Source organism: Mesoplodon densirostris, chromosome 4 (genome assembly GCF_025265405.1).
Source record: "Mesoplodon densirostris isolate mMesDen1 chromosome 4, mMesDen1 primary haplotype, whole genome shotgun sequence".
Classification (NCBI taxonomy): domain Eukaryota; kingdom Metazoa; phylum Chordata; class Mammalia; order Artiodactyla; family Ziphiidae; genus Mesoplodon; species Mesoplodon densirostris.
The window spans coordinates 98,694,437-98,718,753 of NC_082664.1; the positions used below are offsets into that span (position 1 = coordinate 98,694,437).

The 24,317-nt window shown below is 37.2% G+C and overlaps 1 protein-coding gene across 1 annotated transcript in view; it reads left to right on the forward strand.

Moving 5' to 3' along the window:
• The window catches only part of LOC132488546 (ankyrin repeat domain-containing protein 26-like), a 145,026-nt gene that overhangs the window by 84,663 nt on the left and 36,046 nt on the right, over positions 1-24,317 (forward strand). Inside the window, 7 exon segments of the mRNA XM_060096844.1 lie at positions 10,950-11,032; positions 12,174-13,286; positions 15,011-15,162; positions 17,454-17,621; positions 19,431-19,464; positions 19,748-19,889; positions 23,394-23,607. Coding sequence (XP_059952827.1) covers positions 10,950-11,032; positions 12,174-13,286; positions 15,011-15,162; positions 17,454-17,621; positions 19,431-19,464; positions 19,748-19,889; positions 23,394-23,607 — 1,906 coding nt within the window.

The window sequence follows — 24,317 nt, forward strand, 5'->3', positions numbered from 1 at the left end:
AGTCTGATTCCCTAGGAATTTCTCTTCCCATTGCCAGACCCCCAGGTTGGGAAGCCTGATGTGGGGCTCAGAACCTTCACTCCAGTGGGTGGACTTCTGTGGTATAAGTGTTCTCCAGCCTATGAGTCACCCACCCACCTGTTATGGGATTTGATTTTGCTGTGACTGCGCCCCTCCTACTGTCTCATTGTGGCTTCTCCTTTGTCTTCGGATGTGGGGTATCTTTTTTGGTGAGTTCCAGTGTCTTCCTGTCGATGATTGTCCAGCACCTACTAGTGATTCTGGTGTTCTCACAAGAAGGACTGAGAGCATATCCTTCTACTCCACCATCTTGGTTCAGCTCTTATTTGTCTTAAGAAATTGAAATCTGACAATTTTACTTTCATTAAAAAAAAGGAAAATATTTTTGTTATGTATTCATTTCCTGTGTCATGACACTGTATGCTCTTTGGATCTAGTGTGGACCTAGACTTATCCTATTTTTACCTGGAAACAATTAGTCACTCAAGGCTATCATTTCTTTTGTAAATTTATGATATTTATCCAAGCCTTAAAAAATGAGTTCTGAAGATATTGGTACATTGAGGAAGACCATCTCATTGTATTAAAGTAGTACCATTCATTAAAAGATTTTTTTTTCTTTTTTTTTTAAACATATTTATTGGAGTATAATTGCTTTACAATGGTGTGTTAGCTTCTGCTGTATAACAAAGTGAATCAGCTATACATATACATACATCCCCATATACCCTCCCTCCCACCCTCCCTATCCGACCCGTCTAGGTGGTCACAAAGCACCTAGCTGATCTCCTTGTGGTATGTGGCTGCTTCCCACTAGCTATCTGTTTTACATTTGGTAGTGTATATATGTGGCTAATAGAATCTTCATAAATTCCTAGAAAGTATTGTACCAGGGGCTACAAAAATTACTTCTGTAAAACTTGATGTAACCATTTCTGAGCCTTGATACAAGCCCCTTGGCTCACCAACCATTTAGTGCTTCTTCCAGCCTAAAGGGGAGTGGTGGAGCAGGATTTACTCTGGTTCTTGGTGTATTACTTTTTTTTTTTTTTATTACAAATTTAATCAGTTATACATATACATATGTTCCCATATCCCCTCCCTTTTGCGTCTCCCTCCCACCCTCCCTATCCCACCCCTCCAGGCGGTCACAAAGAACCGAGCTGATCTCCCTGTGCTATGCGGCTGCTTCCCACTAGCTATCTACCTTACGTTTGGTAGTGTATATATGTCCACGCCGCTCTTTCACTTTGTCACAGCTTACCCTTCCCCCTCCCCATATCCTCAAGTCCATGCTTTAGTAGGTCTGTGTCTTTATTCCTGTCTTACCCCTATGTTCTTGATGACATTTTTTTCTTAAATTCCATATATATGTGTCAGCATACAGTATTTGTCTTTCTCTTTCTGACTTACTTCACTCTGTATGACAGACTCTAGGTCCATCCACCTCATTACAAATAGCTCAATTTCATTTCTTTTTATGGCTGAGTAATATTCCATTGTATATATGTGCCACATCTTCTTTACCCATTCATCCGATGATGGACACTTAGGTTGTTTCCATCTCCGGGCTATTGTAAATAGGGCTGCTATGAACATTTTGGTACATGTCTCTTTTTGAATTATGGTTTTCTCAGGGTATATGCCCAGTAGTGGGATTGCTGGGTCATATGGTAGTTCTATTTGTAGTTTTTTAAGGAACCTCCATACTGTCCTCCATAGTGGCTGTACCAATTCACATTCCCACCAGCAGTGCAAGAGTGTTCCCTTTTTTCCACACCCTCTCCAGCATTTACTGTTTCTAGATTTTTTGATGATGGCCATTCTGACTGGTGTGAGATGATATCTCATTGTAGTTTTGATTTGCATTTCTCTAATGAGTAAAGATGTTGAGCATCCTTTCATGTGTTTGTTGGCTGTCTGTATATCTTCTGTGGAGAAATGTCTATTTAGGTCTTCTGCCCATTTTTGGATTGGGTTTTTTGTTTTTTTGATATTGAGCTGCATGAGCTGCTTATAAATTTTGGAGATTAATCCTTTGTCAGTTGCTTCATTTGCAAATATTTTCTCCCATTCTGAGGGTTGTCTTTTCGTCTTGTTTATGGTTTCCTTTGCTGTGCAAAAGCTTTGAAGTTTCATTAGGTCCCATGTGTTTATTTTTGTCTTTATTTCCATTTCTCTAGGAGGTGGGTCCAAAAGGATCTTGCTGTGATTTATGTCATAGAGTGTTCTGCCTATGTTTTCCTCTAGGAGTTTGATAGTGTCTGGCCTTACATTTAGGTCTTTAATCCATTTTGAGCTAATTTTTGTGTATGGTGTTAGGGAGTGATCTAATCTCATACTTTTACATGTCCCTGTCCAGTTTTCCCAGCACCACTTATTGAAGAGACTGTCCTTTCTCCACTGTACATTCCTGCCTCCTTTATCAAAGATAAGGTGACCATATGTCCGTGGGTTTATCTCTGGGCTTTCTATCCTGTTCCATTGATCTATCTTTCTGTTTTTGTGCCAGTACCATACTGTCTTGATTACTGTAGCTTTGTAGTATAGTCTGAAGTCAGGGAGCCTGATTCCTCCAGCTCCGTTTTTCGTTCTCAAGATTGCTTTGGCTATTCGGGGTCTTTTGTGTTTCCATACAAATTGTGAAATTTTTTGTTCTAGTTCTGTGAAAAATGCCATTGGTAGTTTGATAGGTATTGCATTGAATCTGTAGATTGCTTTGGGTAGTAGAGTCATTTTCACAATGTTGATTCTTCCAATCCAAGAACATGGTACATCTCTCCATCTATTTGTATCATCTTTAATTTCTTTCATCAGTGTCTTATAATTTTCTGCATACAGGTCTTTTGTCTCCTTAGGTAGGTTTATTCCTAGATATTTTTTTCTTTTTGTTGCAATGGTAAATGGGAGTGTTTCCTTGATTTCACTTTCAGATTTTTCATCATTAGTATATAGGAATGCCAGAGATTTCTGTGCATTAATTTTGTATCCTGCAACTTTACCAAATTCATTGATTAGCTCTAGTAGTTTTCTGGTAGCATCTTTAGGATTCTCTATGTATAGTATCATGTCATCTGCAAACAGTGACAGCTTTACTTCTTCTTTTCCCATTTGGATTCCTTTTATTTCCTTTTCTTCTCTGATTGCTGTGGCTAAAACTTCCAAAACTATGTTGAATAAGAGTGGTGAGAGTGGGCAACCTTGTCTTGTTCCTGATCTTAGTGGAAATGGTTTCAGTTTTTCACCCTTGAGGACGATGCTGGCTGTGGGTTTGTCATATATGGCCTTTATTATGTTGAGGAAAGTTCCCTCTATGCCTACTTTCTGCAGGGTTTTTATCATAAATGGGTGTTGAATTTTGTCAAAAGCTTTCTCTGCATCTATTGAGATGATCATATGGTTTTTCTCCTTCAGTTTGTTAATATGGTGTATCACATTGATTGATTTGCGTATATTGAAGAATCCTTGCATTCCTGGAATAAACCCCACTTGATCATGGTGTATGATCCTTTTAATGTGCTGTTGGATTCTGTTTGCTAGTATTTTGTTGAGGATTTTTGCATCTATGTTCATCAGTGATATTGGCCTGTAGTTTTCTTTCTTTGTGACATCCTTGTCTGGTTTTGGTATCAAGGTGATGGTGGCCTCGTAGAATGAGTTTGGGAGTGTTCCTCCCTCTGCTATATTTTGGAAGAGTTTGAGAAGGATAGGTGTTAGCTCTTCTCTAAATGCTTGATAGAATTCGCCTGTGAAGCCATCTGGTCCTGGGCTTTTGTTTGTTGGAAGATTTTTAATCACAGTTTCAATTTCAGTGCTTGTGATTGGTCTGTTCATATTTTCTATTTCTTCCTGATTCAGTCTTGGCAGGTTGTGCATTTCTAAGAATTTGTCCATTTCTTCCAGGTTGTCCATTTTATTGGCATAGAGTTGCTTATAGTAATCTCTCATGATCTTTTGTATTTCTGCAGTGTCAGTTGTTACTTCTCCTTTTTCATTTCTAATTCTATTGATTTGAGTCTTCTCCCTTTTTTTCTTGATGAGTCTGGCTAATGGTTTATCAATTTTGTTTATCTTCTCAAAGAACCAGCTTTTAGTTTTATTGATCTTTGCTATCGTTTCCTTCATTTCTTTTTCATTTATTTCTGATCTGATTTTTATGATTTCTTTCCTTCTGCTAACTTTGGGATGTTTTTGTTCTTCTTTCTCTAATTGCTTTAGGTGCAAGGTTAGGTTGTTTATTCGAGATATTTCCTGTTTCTTAAGGTGGGATTGTATTGCCATAAACTTCCCTCTTAGAACTGCTTTTGCTGCATCCCATAGGTTTTGGGTCGTCGTGTCTCCATTGTCATTTGTTTCTAGGTATTTTTTAATTTCCTCTTTGATTTCTTCAGTGATCACTTTGTTATTAAGTAGTGTATTGTTTAGCCTCCATGTGTTTGTATGTTTTACAGCTCTTTTCCTGTAATTGATATCTAGTCTCATAGCATTGTGGTCGGAAAAGATACTTGATACAATTTCAATTTTCTTAAATTTACCAAGGCTTGATTTGTGACCCAAGATATGATCTATCCTGGAGAATGTTCCATGAGCACTTGAGAAAAATGTGTATTCTGTTGTTTTTGGATGGAATGTCCTATAAATATCAATTAAGTCCATCTTGTTTAATGTATCATTTAAAGCTTGTGTTTCCTTATTTATTTTCATTTTGGATGACCTGTCCATTGGTGAAAGTGGGGTGTTAAAGTCCCCTACTATGATTGTGTTACTGTCGATTTCTCCTTTTATGGCTGTTAATATTTCCCTTATGTATTGAGGTGCTCCTATGTTGGGTGCCTAAATATTTACAATTGTTTTATCTTCTTCTTGGATCGATCCCTTTATCGTTATGTAGTGTCCTTCTTTGTCTCTTCTAATAGTCTTTATTTTAAATTCTATTTTGTCTGATATAAGAATTGCTACCCCAGCTTTCTTTTGATTTCCATTTGCATGGAATATCTTTTTCCATCCCCTTACTTTCAATCTGTATGTGTCTCTAGGTCTGAAGTCGGTCTCTTGTAGACAGCATATATATGGGTCTTGTTTTTGTATCCATTCAGCCAGTCTGTGTCTTTTGGTGGGAGCATTTAGTCCATTTACATTTAAGGTAATTATTGATATGTATGTTCCTATTCCCATTTTCTTAATTGTTTTGGGTTCATTATTGTAGTTCTTTTCCTTCTGTTGTGTTTCTTGCCTAGAGAAGTTCCTTTAGCATTTGTTGTAAAGCTGGTTTGGTGGTGCTGAACTCTCTCAGCTTTTGCTTGTCTGTAAAGGTTTTAATTTCTCCATCAAATCTGAATGAGATCCTTGCTGGGTAGAGTAATCTTGGTTGCAGGTTTTTCTCCTTCATCACTTTAAGTATGTCCTGCCACTCCCTTCTGGCTTGTAGAGTTTCTGCTGAGAGATCAGCTGTTATCCTGATGGGGATTCCCTTGTGTGTTATTTGTTGTTTTTGCCTTGCTGCTTTTAATATGATTTCTTTGTGTTTAATTTTTGACAGTTTGATTAATATGTGTCTTGGTGTATTTCTCCTTGGATTTATTCTGTATGGGACTCTCTGTGCCTCCTGGACTTGATTAACTATTTCCTTTCCCATATTAGGGAAGTTTTCAACTATAATCTCTTCAAATATTTTCTCAGTCCCTTTCTTTTTCTCTTCTTCTTCTGGAACCCCTATAATTCGAATGTTGGTGCATTTAATGTTGTCCCAGAGGTCTCTGAGACTGTCCTCTGTTCTTTTCATTCTTTTTTCTTTATTTTGCTCTGCAGCAGTTATTTCCACTATTTTATCTTCCACCTCACTTATCCGTTCTTCTGCCTCAGTTATTCTGCTATTGATCCCTTCTAGAGTATTTTTTATTTCATTTATTGTGTTTTTAATCGATGCTTGATTCGTCTTTAGTTCTTCTAGGTCCTTGTTAACTGTTTCTTGCATTTTGTCTATTCTATTTCCAAGATTTTGGATCATCTTTACCATCATTATTCTGAATTCTTTTTCAGATAGACTGCCTATTACCTCTTCATTTGTTAGGTCTGGTGGGTTTTTATCTTGCTCCTTCTCCTGCTGTGTGTTTTTCTGTCTTCTCATTTTGCTTATGTTACTGTGTTTGGGGTCTCCTTTTTGCAGGCTGCAGGTTCGTAGTTCCCGTTGTTTTTGGTGTCTGTCCCCTGTGGCTAAGGTTGGTTTAGTGGGTTGTGTAGGCTTCTTGGTGGAGGGGACTAGTGCCTGTGTTCTGGTGGATGAGGCTGGATCTTGTCTTTCTGGTGGGCAGGTCCACGTCTGGTGGTGTGTTTTGGGGTGTTTGCGGACTTTTTATGAATTGAGGCAGCCTCTCTGCTAATGGGTGGCGTTGTGTTCCTGTCTTGCTAGTTGTTTGGCATAGGGTGTCCAGCACTGTAGCTTGCTGGTCGTTGAGTGAAGCTGGGTGCTGGTGTTGAGATGGAGATCTCTGGAAGATTTTCGCCGTTTGATATTATGTGGAGCTGGGAGGTCTCTTGTGGACCAGTGTCCTGAAGTTGGCTCTCCCACCTCAGAGGCACAGCACTGACTCCTGGCTACTCAATTTGGGATGATTTGTTGTCTATTCATGTATTCCACAGATGCAGGGTACATGGAGTTGATTGTGGAGCTTTAATCCGCTGCTTCTGAGGCTGCTGGGAGAGGTTTCCCTTTCTCTTCTTTGTTCTCACAGCTCCTGGGTCTCAGCTTTGGATTTGGCCCCGCCTCTGCGTGTAGGTCGCCAGAGGGCGTCTGTTCCTCGCTCAGACAGGACAGGGTTAAAGGAGCAGCCTCTTCGGGGACTCTGGCTCACTCAGGCCGGGCGGGAGGGAGGGGCACGGAGTGCGGGGCGAGCCTGCAGCGGCAGAGGTCGGCGTGACGTTGCACCAGCCCGAGGCGTGCCGTGCGTTCTCCCAGGGAAGCCGCCCCTGGATCCCGGGACCCGTGCAGTGGCAGGCTGCACAGGCTCCCGGAAGGGCGGTGTGGACAGTGACCTGCGCTCGCACACAGGCTTCTTGGCGGCGGCAGCAGCAGCCCCAGCGTCCCACGCCCGTCTCTGGGCTCCGCGATTTCAGCCGCGACTCGCGCCCGTCTCTGGAGCTCCTTTACGTGGCGCTCTTAATCCCCTCTCCTCGCGCACCAGGAAACCAAGAGGGAAGAAAAAGTCTCCTGCCTCTTCGGCAGCTCCAGAGTTTTTCCGGACTCCCTCCCGGCTAGCTGTGGCACATTAGCCCCCTTCAGGCTGAGTTCTCGCCGCCAGCCCCAGTCCTCTCCCTGCGCTCTGACCGAAGCCCGAGCCTCAGCTCCAGCGCCGCCCGCCCCGGCGGGGGAGCAGACAAGCCTCTCGGGCTGGTGAGTGCCGCTCGGCACTGCTCCTCTGTGCGGGAATCTCTCTGCTTTGCCCTACCCAGGTATGTGGGGAGTTTCTTGCCTTTTGGGAGGTCTGGGGTCTTCTGCCAGCGTTCAGTAGGTGTTCTGTAGGAGTTGTTCCACGTGTAGCTGTATTTCTGGTGTATCTGTGGGGAGGAAGGTGATCTCCGCGTCTTACTCTTCCGCCATCTTACTCGGAAGTCCATTAAAAGATTTTTTAAAACCCATGTCTCTGGAACACACAATACTGTCATGCATATTTAAACATAAAATAAATGGTTAGACATAATTTTGTTAATGAAAAAATTTATAATTTGAAGAAACATAATTATTAATAAAGCTCTTAAGGTATACAGAATATGTAATAGAGATTGATGAGTGAATCAAAGTAAGTAACACTAGAAAATTAAAAATTAGAAAAAATGAGAGGCAATACTTAACGTATCTATATGAATGGCAATGACATGTAAGATACAATAAGCCATGAGGGAGTAGTGGGTTTGGGGGGAGAGGAGGACATGGGACTCCTTCTCTGAAGAAAGAATTTGTTCAGGTTAGTCAAATTTGTATTAGTATTCACATTCTAATAAACGGAAACTTTGTTTTCAGATTTTTCAGGTTGGGATTCTGCTAGTTTGTCGCTCAATAATGAGACTTGTCAAAGAGCCGGGCATTTGAAAGTTGATGATAAATATCCATTTGTGTCACAATCAATGACCAAAACTCAGTCAGCATCCACAGAATTTGGACAGATGACCTTAACAGATAAAGAAAAGATTAATATCGGAGTGTTGTTTCTGTTAGGGGATTACATGCTCCGTGACCTGTGTGAGTCACAACTGCCAGAAAACAGAGAAAGCAAACAATGTAATAAATAAGCTTAGAGCACTCAACCGTAGGCCACCTTGGCATGGCTTCACCATAATCCTGATGTTTCCAAAATCATTTTGTGGCAAAATCTGCTTTGTGTTTACTCCTTTTATTCAACCTGCAGCCAAACGTCTTTTAGCAAGACGTTTGCATTCTTCCTCTGACCAAAGCAACATAATAAATAAGGAAGGGAATTAGGAGAGAGAATAGGTTTGTTAGACTAGTATTTAGCATACACCTGAGAGTGGATAGCAAGATTATATTTAGAACTTTGGGACTAGTTGGGAAACCTAGGCAGACATCTCAATATTCCCTTCTCAAAATGTAGTTTCTTAGCTTTATTTTTGTTTAGCTCTGAATTCATTAGTATTAGTTATAACTATATTCAATGTAACGAAACAAGCACCTCCAAAACCAAATACTAAACTATTTCTTGTATTTTCTATGAGTTTATATATTTTAGAATTGGCTTTCCCAGCAGTAATGGGAGTCATTGGGGATTGCTACATAGTCCCTCCTTCTTAGCTGTGTCCACATAGTATATCAACTTATTATTTTTAATGAATTAATAGTTCACAAGGGATATTGGTTTTAAGGAGTGCTGATCATTTAAAGATAGTGTAAGGAAAATCAATTCTAATTCTACTAGGATGCCCAGTCTATTGATTAACCACATCTAATATATGTTCTACATAAATACCGATTAAGTTAGTGCTCTTAATCAGTCATATGATCAGGGCTATAGTAATAAATCATACACTGTTTTCTTTTTCCAGTCCTATAGTTTTATCTTCTTGTCTTTCCTTACCTGTGGAATTAATGTTACATTTACAAAAGATTCTCAGTTATCTCCTAGAGTAGTGACTACAAGCTATAAACTCAAAGTTTTTTTTATCTATACAAGTGACTTGTTTGCTCTCATTTCTCCATGAGTTTGGTAGGTCCAAGAAGCACAAATTCAAATGAAACACCTACACGAGCCCCTTCAACACAGGAAGATGTGAAACAGGAAAACTGGAAACTAAATACAAGCAACTTAAAACAGTTCATGCAGATCATTTCTCTTCTCAGTTGATACCTTTTATAAAGTAATAAGCAGAGTCTAGTTCTTGAGGGGCCCAGGATTCGTGCATTTATTTATTTAATAAAGATTTATTCTATGCTGGGTCCTGGTAATTTTATATCCTAAATATTTCTGGAAACAGTCCCTCAGTGTAGGCCTGCATCACCTTTTTTTTTGCATTATAATGTCATCAAATTCTTCTCCCTCTATTTATTTGTATGGCCTTCAAATTCATCCCTCCCGCAGCATTTAGAGTGATCTATCTCAAGTGCACCAGTGATCGTGAACCACTCTTTAAAGCATATTAATGTCCAGCCATCTTAGAATGACACGAGGCTTTCATAATCTAACTTCTACCTGACTCTCCCTCTCTAGCCCTTTCTGTCTGTCCTTTGCTCTGGAATTCTGAACTGCTGGTGATGCTCTCTCATCTATCCCTGTATTTTAGACAACTATTCACCCTGTTTTATGTATGCTTCTCTGCCTGTCTTGCTACAGCTTTCCATGCTCTCTCCCTTTCCTGCCCTCTATTCCCTTGAATCTGACTGACCTCACTGTGTAAGTCTCAGCTCAGGCATTATCTCTAGAAAAGCCATCCCTGACACCTTTCATCTACATTCTTCTTTAAACTCAATGTTTAGTACTGAGCAGGAACTCAATAAATAATTATTGAGTAAAATAAAGACTGTTTATACAAAGATGATTTCAAGAGATTGTCCTCTACAGTCTAGAAGCAAAGAGGATAGATGTGAAGAAATAATTTACAGTTCAGGTGATGAAGATACACTAGAAAAATCTATAAAGTACTAAGGTAGCTACTAGGAAAGAGATATTTGGGGAAAGAGAGCTTTAATCAAGGAGGACTTCACAAAGCAGGCTGAGTCTTAAAAGATGAAAAGAACTTTGTCAGAAGAGTAGAGGAAAACATTTCAGATTAAGGAACTGATAAAAGCATGAAAAGTAACAGTAATTTTGGAAACCATGAATAACGTTGCAGTTGAAGCTTGGTGTGTTTTTAAATAGGTACTATTATGAAGTAGAGAACAGAGTATATTGTGACTTTCTATGTTTGTCCTGTATTTTTAAATTTTGTTTGTTTGTTTGTTTGTTTTGCGGTATGCGGGCCTCTCACTGTTGTGGACTCTCCCACTGCGGAGCACAGGCTCCAGACGCACAGGCCTAGCAGCCATGGCTCACGGTACCAGCGGCTCTGCGGCATGTGGGATCTTCCCAGACTGCGGCACGAACCTGTGTCCCCTGCATCGGCAGGTGGACTCTCAACCACTGCGCCACCAGGGAAACCCTTTGTTTGGTTTTTGATTGTTCTGTTCATTGATGTTTGGTGGATGAATTTGTAAATGAATCTTTGAGATGTTTGTGTGCCTGTAACCTGGTGACATCTGGTGTTTCCCAGATGGTTTGTTGGAGTTTTAGGTAATTAGAAGTATTTCTTAAAGAAGTAAATATTCAGCTAAAGATTAAGCTTAATTTAAATTGTCATTTGATAAAATTTTTTAAATCTATTTTTATAAAGATTATGTCTTTTATCTAACTGTTCTAAGTAGTTAATTTTAACTAAACATATAGATTTGTCAGCAGAGGTAGACTTAGAAATAACATCGGAGGAAGCACAAGAAAGGCTTGATGGAAGTGAAAATAACCACTCACAGGTATGTAAAAATGTAAATGTAAATTTCTGGCTCAATATTGTTTTCTATGCTTTAACAACATAACAGAGTTCAAATGAAATTACCTTTCAAAATTAACCTCTTAGAATTGATAGATAATAATTTAATAGTTAGTTTTTATAGTGCTTTAATTACAAAGCTTAAAATATTGTTAGAATCTATTATAATTTATAGTTAAACTTTGTACTTGGAATTGAGGGAAAAAAATTTCCTGAATATTGTTTGCTTCTTCCTTACATGATAAAGAAGGTGATAATCAAATACTGAATCGTATGATTAAGCAGTTGAAATTATGAACAGTATATCAGTGATGGTCCGTGAGTTAGATTCATGGAAGGAGAAATCATTCCCAGCTGTTCAAAATTTGTAGTTTCAAGTTGCCAGTCACTAATGCCAAGATTAAAAATTTATTCTGTCTTGTGACCTCTATGTAATCGACCTAAGGATCTACATTCAGGGAAGAAGGGGTCATACAATCAACCCAATTGCCTATTAAGGAAGCAGACCTTCCAGAATTGGACCTTTGTTGTTAGGGTACAGACAATAACTTTCTAATTTATTTCATTTCAGGGTAGGAAACCAGTAAATAATATTAAACAATGTTTTATCCACTTTCATTAGTGGATATTAGAATATAATATAACTGAATGAAAGCAGGTATTATATCAACGTATAATACTATCATAGTATATAATTTGCATTAAAATTTAGGAATTTGTTCCTCTTTCTGATTGGTGTTAATTGATTTTGGCTCCCAGTAATTCAAGGTTGGTCTATTCTCCAGTTACTAGTCCTTAAAAAAAAATGCTTACGTGCACATAGGGACTTTTTAAGGTACAGTGAGGTGAAATATTTTTAAGTAAGGAAGCCTTTGTAACATTAAAAATCATCTCCTAATTCATTTTTGGTAGATTTAACATATATGAATTATTTAGTTCAAAAAACAGTGACAAAATTGGGTTTGTGAGTTCATGTTTTTCTCCTGTTTCAGGCTAAGGCAAGTTATTTTTCACTTCTTAGTTGTAATCCAGTGATTTGTGAGTAGCTAAACATAGATTAAGAAGTTTAATGGTTAAGTTTAATTATTTTCTTATTTTTCTTTGTCTGTCCTTGATTACTTAAGGATAAAGTTATTTTACAAACATGTACCCTGACAGAAAAGACATCTGAAAATCAAATCAAGCCAATTGATCTTATGCTTTTGCATCTGCAAAAAATGCCTCAAGAACCAGAAATGAATAAGGAATGTGATAGAGAGGACATATCTGTATGTTCAGGACTTCCTTGTGTACAAAAGCATGAGGAAATGTGGATCAAACAAGGCAAATTAGGGTGGAAAAATAACTTCAAACACATCACAAATAAGTTAAAGTGGAAGTTTGGTGGAACTTTTGAAAAATACAAAATTACTGTTTGTCCTGAGGAAGAGCCACTACATGATGACCCTAAAGAAGGAGCAAACATAAAGGAAATACCTTCTAATTTGAAAAATAATATACCTGACTGTGAGGCAAAAGTTGCATTTGGAGTATCTGTCTCTCTAGCATTCCAAGCATTTCCTGAACAAAAAGACCCCAGTCTTGAAAATGTTTTTCCATCTTATTTAACCTCTGGGTCTTGGGGACATGCTTGCCCATCATCTTCACAGCTTTATTTAACTGAAATTAAATTAGACTATGAAAGTGATAAACCAGACACTGAACATGTTTTTAACAAAAATGAGGAGAGTTTTTATAATGATACAGAAAATAAAAAAGTAAGGGACCCAGTAGTTACATTTGAAATGCAAGAAGACCAAGAGTTTGATATGCAAATGTTACAAAATATGAACCAAAATACCACTAATTGGAAATTAGATATCGGATGTATACCTCAGTCTAGTGATCCCAAAAGACTTTTTGATTTATGGCTTGCCCGCTCCAATGAAATGAAACACATGATTCAAATAAAAAGTCGTGATATTTCTGCTGTTACAAATACTTATAAGAAAACCAAACCAATACAAGACTGGTTCCAGAAGCCATTGCTTGCAGATAATTGCAGTGCTAATAACTCTAAAAGCATGCAACCTGAATTAGAAAATGGGAGTTCTTCTCCACTGAATAGTAACAGAAGATCCCAAGTGTATCTAAATGAAGAATTACAGCAAAATATGCAAAGGCTTAAGAATGAGATAGCCATGTTACAAGTAGAGTTCCTGGCTTTCAGACAACGGAAAATTCAACTTCAAAAAGAGGTAGAGTTTCATTTGCTGCTACTTTGTTCTTTCTCTTTATCAATGATCTGATCCATTCTGATTTTCCACTTAGTAATAAAATGGGGTCAGCTAAATAGGTAATTGTGTAGAAATAGATTACTTCTGCCATCTAAATAATAGGAAACTATTTTCATGGCTTTTGTTCCTTAATCAACCTAAGTCTCTCTCTGTCAGTCTTTCATATGAACTGGGAAACTAATTTAGCTACATACCGTGTGACTTTCTGAGCCAGAATTTCCACAAAGGAAATTGCTTAAGAAATATAATAAGCTAGGGTTTGGGGGTTTCTTTTTAATCTGTTGGGTTTTAAATATAAATTACACTCTATAGTATGGGAAGGAAGCAGTGACTGAAAGAAGGGACATAAACACGTATTCCTGGTAAACTAATCTCTTTATTGTGCTTTAGTGTATGCGATCTTCTCTGCTTTACTCAATCGCTTGGCACTTAGAATTCCAGCATGACCACTTCAAGATATTTTTAATAACAAATACATGTACTCCCACATATTCTTTAATCACCACTCTCAGATATTTCTGTTGAGTCAGACCTTTACATTATGTTGTTTAATAAAATGTGGTAAGTTTTGACATGTATGATTTTATCATATAGGTAGTATAAACCCTCAGCCAAACAAATTCAGTATTTATCTCCAAAGGAGAAAACTGAGTTTTGACGTGCAGTGAGGTTTTTTTTCCTTCCAGTAATAGAGTTTTAAATTTGTTTGTTTGCTCTTTTGTGTATGAGGTGCATTGACTGAGTTTTAAAGATAGACAAAAATCTGTAGATATTCTCCTTTAAAAGAAAAAGAGATGAGCCCTACCCCCAACTGAGGCATTAAATTACTTTGCCAAAGTCACACTTTTAACTTATCTGATTAATCTGATGTATTCATTTGGTAATTTATCAGATTCAGGGTTACAGAATTGTATCATCTCTTTTGGTGCCATGAAATGATAGGAAATGCCACTTTAGGGGCTTTGGACAAATCATTGAACCTTTCTTGGTTTTATTCCCATTATTGGTAAATAGTGGGGCTAAAGTAGATAATTACTTCTATACCCTTTAGCTATAAAATTTCATGGTTATTGAATGTGAAATTGGGAGGCATTACTCATTTTCCAGAATTCCACACTAACTAACAGTTCATCAATTTCACTCTACTCCTGTTTTTTGGTAAACTTTGGTTCATATATTTTAGTGAACACCGTCACTTTTTTGATATTCCCAGGATCCAAATGAAAAAAGAATTGTAAAAGGCAGTGGGGGAAGAATAGCTTCAGTGCAGAAAGAAGGATGTTTCCTTTTTGTTACTGAAGCACCAAGGTGTCCCATCCTCTAAATTTGGCTGTTTAATGCAAAATCCAGGTGGTAAAGACCAAAGAGGACAAATTTTGTGTCTTTGTCTCTTTATTTCTCTGTCTCTGCCATGAGACAGGGAGGAGTGGATGTGAATAGCTGCACCACATTAAGAAAGCCCTTTCTGAAATTTTTAAAATTTTATTTCTTTTCCTCAAACAGAAAGAAGCAGACTTTACAAAAATTTCAATGACTTGTAATTAAAAAAATTAAAGTAAGCACAAAACTATTTTTATTGCTTAAAGCCGGGGCAAACTCTGAGTCAAGTAATTAATGACAATGAAAAGGTCTTTATAATGAATAAGGTAATAACAATTATATGTAGTGTCAAACTTTCATTAAAGGTTGAAGAAGCAAAGAAGAAGCACAAAAGTAGTGAAATGGAAGTATCAGAAAACATATATGATGCTGATGATAGTGGATTAATTCAACAGAGAAAGAGCAGAAAAACTAATAACCAACAGTTTCCTATCATGGAGAATGAAGATTCTGATAGGTAAGCCTATGTCAGTATTTAACAATAGATAATTGTTATTTTCCTATAAAACAAGTTCTCATTTGAGCTAATGTTCATGATTAACAAATTTTATATTTTTCTAGGGTTATAGTTATTTCTAATACTCTTGTCCTTTAGCCTTAATACTAGAGTTAATTGGTTAACACACCACCGTATTACAGTATTAGAGTATTCTGGATTTGACTGTATACTTACCTTTACCAGTGTGTTGTATATTTAAATATATTTTATGTTACTAATTAGCGTCCTTTCAGCATTTCTTGTGAGGCAGGTCTAGTGGTGATGACCTCCCTCAGCTTTGCTTTGTTTGGGAAAGCCTTTATCTCTCCTTCATTTCTGAAAGACAACTTTTCTGGATAGAGTATTCTTGGTTGGCAGGTTTTTTCTTTTAGCACTTTGAATATGTCGTCCTACTCTCTTGAAATCCATTGATAGACTTATGGGGGTTCCCTTATAATTTACAAGCCTCTTTACTTTTGCTGCTTTTAAGACTCTCTCTTTGTCTTTGATTTTTGACAGTTTTGTTATAATGTCTTCTGGCGAGGATTTCTTTAAGTTGAGTTTGCTTGGTGACCTATGAGCTTTAGGAACTTGAATATCCAAATCTCTCGCCAGGTTTAGGAAGTTCTCAACCATTTTTTCTTTAAATAAGCTTCTGCCACCTTCTCCCTATCTTCTCTTTCTGGAACTGCAATGATTTATGAATTATTTCTTTTGATGGTTTCTGGTAATTCATGTAGGCTTTCTTCCCACTTTTTCATTCTTTTTTTCTTTATTCTCCTCTGATTGGATAATTTCAAAGCTCCTGTCTCTTAACTCACAGATTCTTTCTTCTGTTTGATCCATTCTGCTGTCAGTGCTCTTTATTGCATTTTTCCTTTCATTCATTGTATTCTTCAGCTCCAAAACTTCCATTTGGTTATTTTTTATTATTTCTATCTCTTTGTTAAACTCCTCATCTTGTTTGTGTATTACTTTCCTGATTTTATTGGGTTGTCTTTCTGTGTTTTCTTGTAGCTCACTGAGTTTCCTTAAACCTACTATTTTGAATTCTCTATCAGGTAGATTGCAGATCTCCATGTCTTTGGGATTTGTTACTGGAAAATTATTGTGATCTTTTAGTAGTGTCATGTTTTCTTGATTTTTTTTATGCTACTTGAAGTTTTGCATTGCTGTCTTTGAATTTGAAGTAGCAGTCACCTCTTCCAGTCTTTAATAACTGCCCTCTCCAATGTATCCCAACTTGCATTTTTTGGTTCCAGTGGTATGCTGGCACTTCTCTGCTGGAAACCTGGATTTCCACAAAGGCTCTCTCATCTGTGGGTGATTGTCTAAGACAGTGTTTTCCAGGGGTTCCCTGGACGTTGCTAAGAGTGGCTGGAGCCAGTTCATGGGCCATGCAGGGTCCACAGCTGGGCTGTGGTCTGTATGTCTGTTACCACTTGGGTGGGCAGGACTCTTCCCAGGTCCCTTGGTTTATGGTGCTGGATCCTGCAACTGCCACAAAGCCACTTTTGTCTGTGGATAGATGCCAAATTGTTGCTGGTGGTGGAGGGATACTATGAGGTACCTATTTTTCAGCCCTGATGCTGACATGACCCCAACATGTGGGTGTTTAAAAGTAAATTTTCCCCCCAAGATATTTCCTTGAGTTCTTCTTTCATGTTTTATGTACCTCATGTTATTTTTAAAAATCATGCAAATTAAACATTATTATATATCAAAACAAAACAAAAAAATATAGTAGAAATCTAATTATTACTCCCATGTCTAAGAGTCATTGCTTTTAGGCAGTGAACTTCAGCTTTTCATTGTAGCACTTGAGGTTCTTCAGAATGTCTTTCCAGACTCATCTCTCTGCTTCCTTCCATGTATTTTGTACTTTTCCTTCCAAGTTTCTCGGAAACACCTAGACTCCATGTGTCTAAACTTTGTGCTCACATTCTAATCACCAAGTAGAATGATTTTCTCCATTTTCTTTTCCTCATGACCTCCTCTGTTTATTTAACCTCTTCTGTAAAGCTTTCCTATGTTCACTTATAACTTTCATGTGTCAACTCTTACATATCACATTGTATCATAATTGTGTATCTGTCTTTGAAGCAAGAATTTGTATTTGCTTGCATATGGTTGGTACTTCATAACTGTTTTGTGAACTAATAAATGACTTATGATGGGTAAGAGTTGGAATTTTACAAAAATTGGTTTTTTATTCTTTATCAGTAGAATTATTAGAAAACATTGGCTTTTTAATGGATTTTTTAAAGTAGCGGTCCTGGCGTGCACATGAAGGAAGTAAAGAAAAATGAAAATGAAAAATGGACATCAAAAGAATGTGTGATTACACCAATGTTTGAGAAGGCTGATTCACTGATTGGTGGTCTGCTACACATGAAGGATGACAGCAGTTTAAGTGGAGTAGATCAGGATGATGGCAGGTAAAATCTACAAATTCTTTTAGGTCAAGAAATATTAGCACTGAATACTTTTTCTGGAAATAGAACAGCATAATATAGTGTACAGGCCATGACAGGAGTATTCTCAACTATACCAGATGAACGCTGCTGAAAGGTTAAGATGAGGACGAGTGGCTTTGACCAGAAGTAGTTTCAATAAATATTCCCCATGGAAGCTGGACTGTAGTGAATAAGTATAAACGGCTCCTTAGAGAATATTTACTGGGAAAGGCAATAGAGAACTGGATGGTAACTGAAGAGGAATGTGGAATTCAAGGGAGTTTCCTTTCTCTTTTTATGTTAAGATGGGAGTTTTTAGAGTATGTTTGTATGCTGTTGGAAATGAGCCAGTAGAGGATGCATTTATTCAGTTTAATCTTGTTTGCATGTCCAATATTAGAAAGCTTATTGATTGTATTACATTATCTTTAAAATATTATAGTAAACTAATTGTACATAATACTTCTATTCATGTATAGTTTTATGGTAAGGGCTTGTTCATTGATTTTGAAGTGTAATATTCTTATATAATTGAATATGCAGATGAGTACTTAAAAGTTATTCTATCATACATAGATTTTTAAAAATTATATAATCAAATTTACAAACATTTAGGCCATACTGAAAAGGATTTAATCATTCCTTGATAATTCTAGATGACAGTATCATCATGAGTGGCTATGGTTTTGTAAGGTACTCTAAAACAGGTTACGGTAACTTCATAGTGGTTTAGATTCCAGGGAAAAGGGTAAGATTTTGTTTATATTTGATAGGAAAAAAACTATTAACAATCTATCACAGATTATTACTTTTGGATTATAAAGTTCTAAATTACAAAAGTCATGCTTCCTATACCAAAAGTGTCATTAACACGTATTGTGCGCTAAGTATATGTTGAATGTATGAATAAACAGCTGAATGGGTGAATGAATGAATGGGTGAATGAAACCCTCATCAATGGGTTGATGAATTTCTTTACAAAAGCAAATCTTTATTGAAAATAGAATTCCAATATTGCCTGGGTCTAAAGTCTTTTTATTTTTGAAAAATATGTGTAAGATTCAGAAATTATTATTTATAGTTATAACTAGACATGGAATGATAATACAGATTCATTTGCTATCATATTACTTAAAAACACTTAAAAATAAATATTACCTTCTCATCATATTGTGAAACACAAGTGTTGAAGCCAGATTTCCTGGGTTTGAATTCTGGGTCAGCTGCTGATCTGCTGTATGGGCTTGGGCAAGTTACTTAGCCTTTCTGTGCTGCATTTCTTCCTGTGTAAAAAGGACCTAATGTATTACCTCTCTACCAGAATTGTTGTGAGGATTAAAATGCCTTTAAGACATGTAAGGTGCTTATAATAATGCATAGCAATTACATAGTAAGTCCTCGAAAAGCTAATATCATGATTTTTAAAAAAGGGTTTCTTTCATATAAGGACTTAATACTTTCCAAATAGGTTTTAGTGCCATAAAGTTAGTTTTTATTGAAAATGACAATAACAAAAAACCCTGGTATATTTCTTCCTATCAAATAATGCAAGTAACATTATGTTTTTCCTTTTCCTTTGATTGTCAGCTTAATCTAATTTAATGCTTTGTTAATATTATTATGGTGTATTTTCTTTGTCCTTTAATGTTACTCTTTCTATTTATCATTTAATCTCTTTTATAGAAAATTAATTACCAATGCAAAGATTTTATGTAAAAAACAATAGGTTTAGGTATTCTTTGTGTTTTAAGTATTTAATATTTGCCTGAAAAGAATCGTTTGTTTTTCTAGGGCTACAAAGGAAACACCTAATGAAAAGAACAAGGTAGAGTAAAAAATTAATTATAAAAAATATTATCCTGTAGTAAAAAATTACTTTGTGAAAGGTATAGTGGAAAAATAGAAAATCTTTCTTTGTTGTAGAAACATTTACTTTGAAAAAATAATTTAGAAACACTGTTGATAAAATTATCCCTTTGATAAAAATCTGTTCTTTTAAAAAGTATCTGTGTTTTTGCTTTAATAAAGAGATATTTATCACCTCTGTACACTTAGTATATTTTATAAGTATTTTGGGGACATTGTGAAATAGTATTTTTTATTTGTAGGTCAAAGAGCAAATTAATTCTATGGATGACCTTGATGACTTAACTCAGTCATCTGAAACAGCTTTGGAGGATTGCCAGATGCTTTACTCTAATTATAAGAATTCCATGTTGCTAATAGAACAACTTGGCATGGAGTGTAAAGGTAGGACCATGGTATAAATATGTATATTTATATGTATATTTTTGTGTATACTGTTGTAATATTTGGTAGGATTCACCAGTGTAGCCATTTGGGCCTGGAATTTTCTTTGTGGGAAGGTCTTTAAGTAGGACTTTAGTTTCTTTTTTAGATATAGGGCTATTTAGTTTATTTGTTCTTTCTTTCTTTTTTTTTTTTTTCTGTACTCAGGCCTCTCAGTGCTGTGGCCTCTCCCGTGGCGGAGCATAGGCTCCGACGCACAGGCTCAGCGGCCATGTCTCATGGGCCCAGCCGCTCCATGGCATGTGGGATCTTCCTGGACCCGGGCACGAACCCGTGTCCCCTGCATCGGCAGGTGGACTCTCAACCCTTGCGCCACCAGGAAAGCCCTATTTGTTCTTTCTTGATTGAGCTTTGGTATTTTCCCTCTTTCAAGGAATTTACCCACTTCATCTGAGTTGTCAAATTTATTTACATAATGTTCATAATATTACTCTGTCAGTCTTTTAATATCTATAGAATCTGTAGTAATTTCTCATTACTCATTTCTGTGAAATTGGTAATTTGTGCCTTCTCTCTCTTTTTTTTTTTTCATTATCAGCCTGGCTAGAGTTTTATCACTTTTATTTATCTTCTGAACATATTTTTTTTCACTGTTTTTTTTAAAACATATTTATTTATTTATTTATTTTAGGCTGTGTTGGGTCTTCATTGCTGTGCTCAGGCTTTCTCTAGTTGTGGCAAGCGGGGGCTACTCTTCGTTCAGTGTGCGTGCTTCACATTGCTGTGGCTTCTCTTGTGGTGGAGCATGGGTTCTAGGTACATGGGCTTCAGTAGTTGTGGCACTTGGGCTCAGTAGTTGTGGCTTGCGGATGGTAAAATGCAGGCTCAGTAGTTTTGGCACACAGGCTTAGTTGCTCTGCGGTATGTGGCATCTTCCTGGACCAGGGATCAAACCCGTGTCCCTTGCATTGGCAGGTGGATTCTTAACCATTGTGCCACCAGGGGAGTCCCTCATTGATTTTTCCATGTCTTTTTTGTTTTGTTTTTTCTCATTGATTTTTTTTTTTTTTTTTTTTTTGCGGTGCGCGGGCCTCTCACTGTTGTGGCCTCTCCCATTGTGGAGCACAGGCTCCGGACGCGCAGGCTCAGCGGCCATGGCTCACGGGCCCAGCCGCTCCGCGGCATGCGGGATCTTCCCCGACCGTGGCACGAACCCGTGTCCCCTGCATCGGCAGGCGGACCCTCAACCACTGTGCCACCAGGGAAGCCCTCTCATTGATTTTTTCTTTGATGTTTTTTATTTCCTTTCTTCTGCTTGCTTTGGGTTTACTTTGCTCTTTTTTTAAAAATATTTATTTATTTATTTTATTTTTGGCTGCGTTAGGTCTTAGTTGCAGCATGTGGGATCTTTTGTTGCAGCGCATGGGCTTCTCTCTCTAGTTGTGGCGTGTGGGCTCAGTATTTGTGACACTCCAAATGGGGTGTGGGCTCCAGCGTGTGTTGGCTCTGTAGTTGCGGCATGCCGGCTCTCTAGTTGTGGCTTGTGTGTTCAGTCGTTGCAGTGGGCGGGCTTAGTTGCCCCATGGCATGTGGGGTTTTAGTCCCCCGACCAGGGATCAAACCCGTGTCCCCTGGATTGGAAGGCAGATCCTTAACCACTGAACCATCAGGGAAGTCCCCTAATTTGCTCTTTTTCTGGATTTTTATGTTGGAAGCCAAGGTCATTGATTTGAGACCTTCTTTTCTAATACAGACATCCAGTGCTATAAATTTTCATGCAAGTAAGCAGCATTCCACAAATTGTAATATATTATGTTTTCATTTTTATTCAGTTCAAAATACTTTGTAATTCCTCTTTTCATTACCTCTTTAATCCAAGGATGATTTAGATGTGTGTTATTTAGTTTTCAAATATTGGAGTATTTTCCAGAAATATTTTTGTTCTTGATTTCCAGTTTGATTGCTTTGTGGTCAGAGAACATACTTTGTATGACTTAAATCCTTTTGACTTACTCCTTTATTTTATAACCCAGAATATAGTCTTCTTTTGGTAAGTGTTCCATGGCTACTTGAAAAGAATGGTGGTGTTCAAGTCTACAGTATCCTTGATGATTTTCTGCCTGCTCTTTCTATCACTTATTCATTGAGGGGTATTGAAATCTCAGACTGTAATTGTGGATTTGTCTATTTTTCTTTGCAGTTCTCTCAAGTTTTGCTTCATATATTTTGAAGTTACTAGGCACATAAACGTTTAGGGTTGTTGTGCTTCTTATTAATTGACACTCCTCATTATGAAATGACCTTGTTTATTGCTGATAATGTTTTTTGCTCTGAAGTCTACTTTGTTTGGTATTAATATAGCCAGTCTAGCTTAGCTTTGTTTTGTCACATGTTAGTGTGGTATATTTTATTTCTAACCTTATTACAAATTTATGTCTGTATGTTTAAAGTGCATTTCTTATAGGTGGCATACAGTTGGGTCTTGCTTTTTGATCCAGTCTGAATATCTGCTTTTTCTTAAATATTTATTTATTTATTTTTTTATTTATTTATTTATTCTTGGCTGTGTTGGGTCTTCATTGCTGCGCACAGGCTTTCTCTAGTTACGGCGAGTGGAGGCTACTCTTCATTGTGGTGCACAGGCTTCTCATTGCGGTGGCTTCTCTTGCTGTGGAGCACAGGCTGTAGGCCTATGGGCTTCAGTAATTGTGGCATGTGGGCTCAGTCATTGTGGTGCATGGGTTTAGTTGTTCCATGACGTGTGGGAGGACCAGGGCTCAAACCTGTGTCTCCTGCATAGGCAGGTGGATTCCTGACCATTGCGCCACCAGTGAAGTCTCTGACAATCTGCTTTTTAATTGAGGTTTTCAGACCATTTTCACTTAACGTGATTAGTGATACAGTAGGTATGAATCTGTCATTATGCTGTTTGATTTCTGTTTATCCCATCTGTTCTTTGTTCCCCTTTTCTTTTTCTGCCATCTTTTAGATTAATCAAGTAATTTTTATGATGTAGTTTTATTTCTTTTTTTTTTTTTGGTTTATTAACTGTAACTCTTTTGTTCACTATTTTAGTGGTTGCTTTAGGGTTTACAGTATTTTACTTAGGGTTATCACAGTCCACCTTCAAGTAATATTGTACCACATCATATATAGGATAAGAATATTACAAAATAGTTTACTTCCACTTCTTCTCTCCTTGCCAGATCCTCCTGGATCTGTGGGATTGTAGTTTTCATTAAGTTTAGAAAGTTGTTGGCCATTCTTTTCCTCAAATATTTTTTTTTTTCTGTTTCTTTCCTCCACCTCTTTGGGGCATTGTATATTTAGCCACTTGAATTCCTGGTCAGGGAATTAAGGTCCCGCATGCTGTGCGGCATGGCCAAAAAAAAAAAAAAGGTATTTGTTAAATGTATGGATGAGTGAAGGTGAAAATGCACAGTGCTTTATACATAAAAATTACTCATATATTTTATTTCTATCTTTGTTTTCTTCCTAATGCAGATTCTGTTAGCTTATTGAAAATTCGGGATGCAGTTCTTTCATATGAAAGATTAATAGATCTTAAAAAAGATAACTGTGAACTACTTACAGAAAAAAATAAAAAAATGGAAAGTAAGGTTACTGGGCTACAAAAGGAGCTATCAGAAACAAAAGAAATGAAATCAGAGTTAGAGCATCAAAAAGTGGAGTGGGAACAAGAGCTCTGCAGCTTGAGGTATTGAACATCTTGGTTTTCAAGAAATATTTGAACTGTTTTTATTTAGTGTAATACTACAGATGTGTATTTACTTTAATATTATGGGAAGTTTTATAATTGCTAACTTACCTGCTGGGATTTTACAGGGGAGAAAACTTCATTAGTATTGTGGAGTGTGAAATTCTTGGAAATAATACAGCAAGTTCTTAACAGTGGATACTTCTACTAATAATTTAATGTATATATTTCCAAATCATCATTTTCATGGCCATACAGAAGTCCTCCATACAAAGCCTCATTTTTTTGTAATCTCTCTTTTTTTAATTTTATTTTTTTATACAGCAGGTTCTTATTAGTTATCCATTTTATACATATTAGTGTATACATGTCAATCCCAAGCTCCAAGTTCATCCCACCCCCCTGCTTTCCCCACTTGGTGTCTATACGTTTGTTCTCTACATCTGTGTCTCTATTTCTGCCTTGCAAACCAGTTTACCTGTACCATTTTTCTAGATTCCACATATATGCATTAACATACGATATTTGTTTTTCTCTTTCTGACTTACTTCACTCTGTATGACAGTCCCTAGATCCAACCACGTCTCAACAAATGACCCAGTTTTGTTCCTTTTTATGGCTGAGTAATATCCCATTGTATATATGTGCCACATCTTCTTTATCCATTCGTCTGTTGATGGGCATTTACATTGCTTCCATGTCCTGGCTAT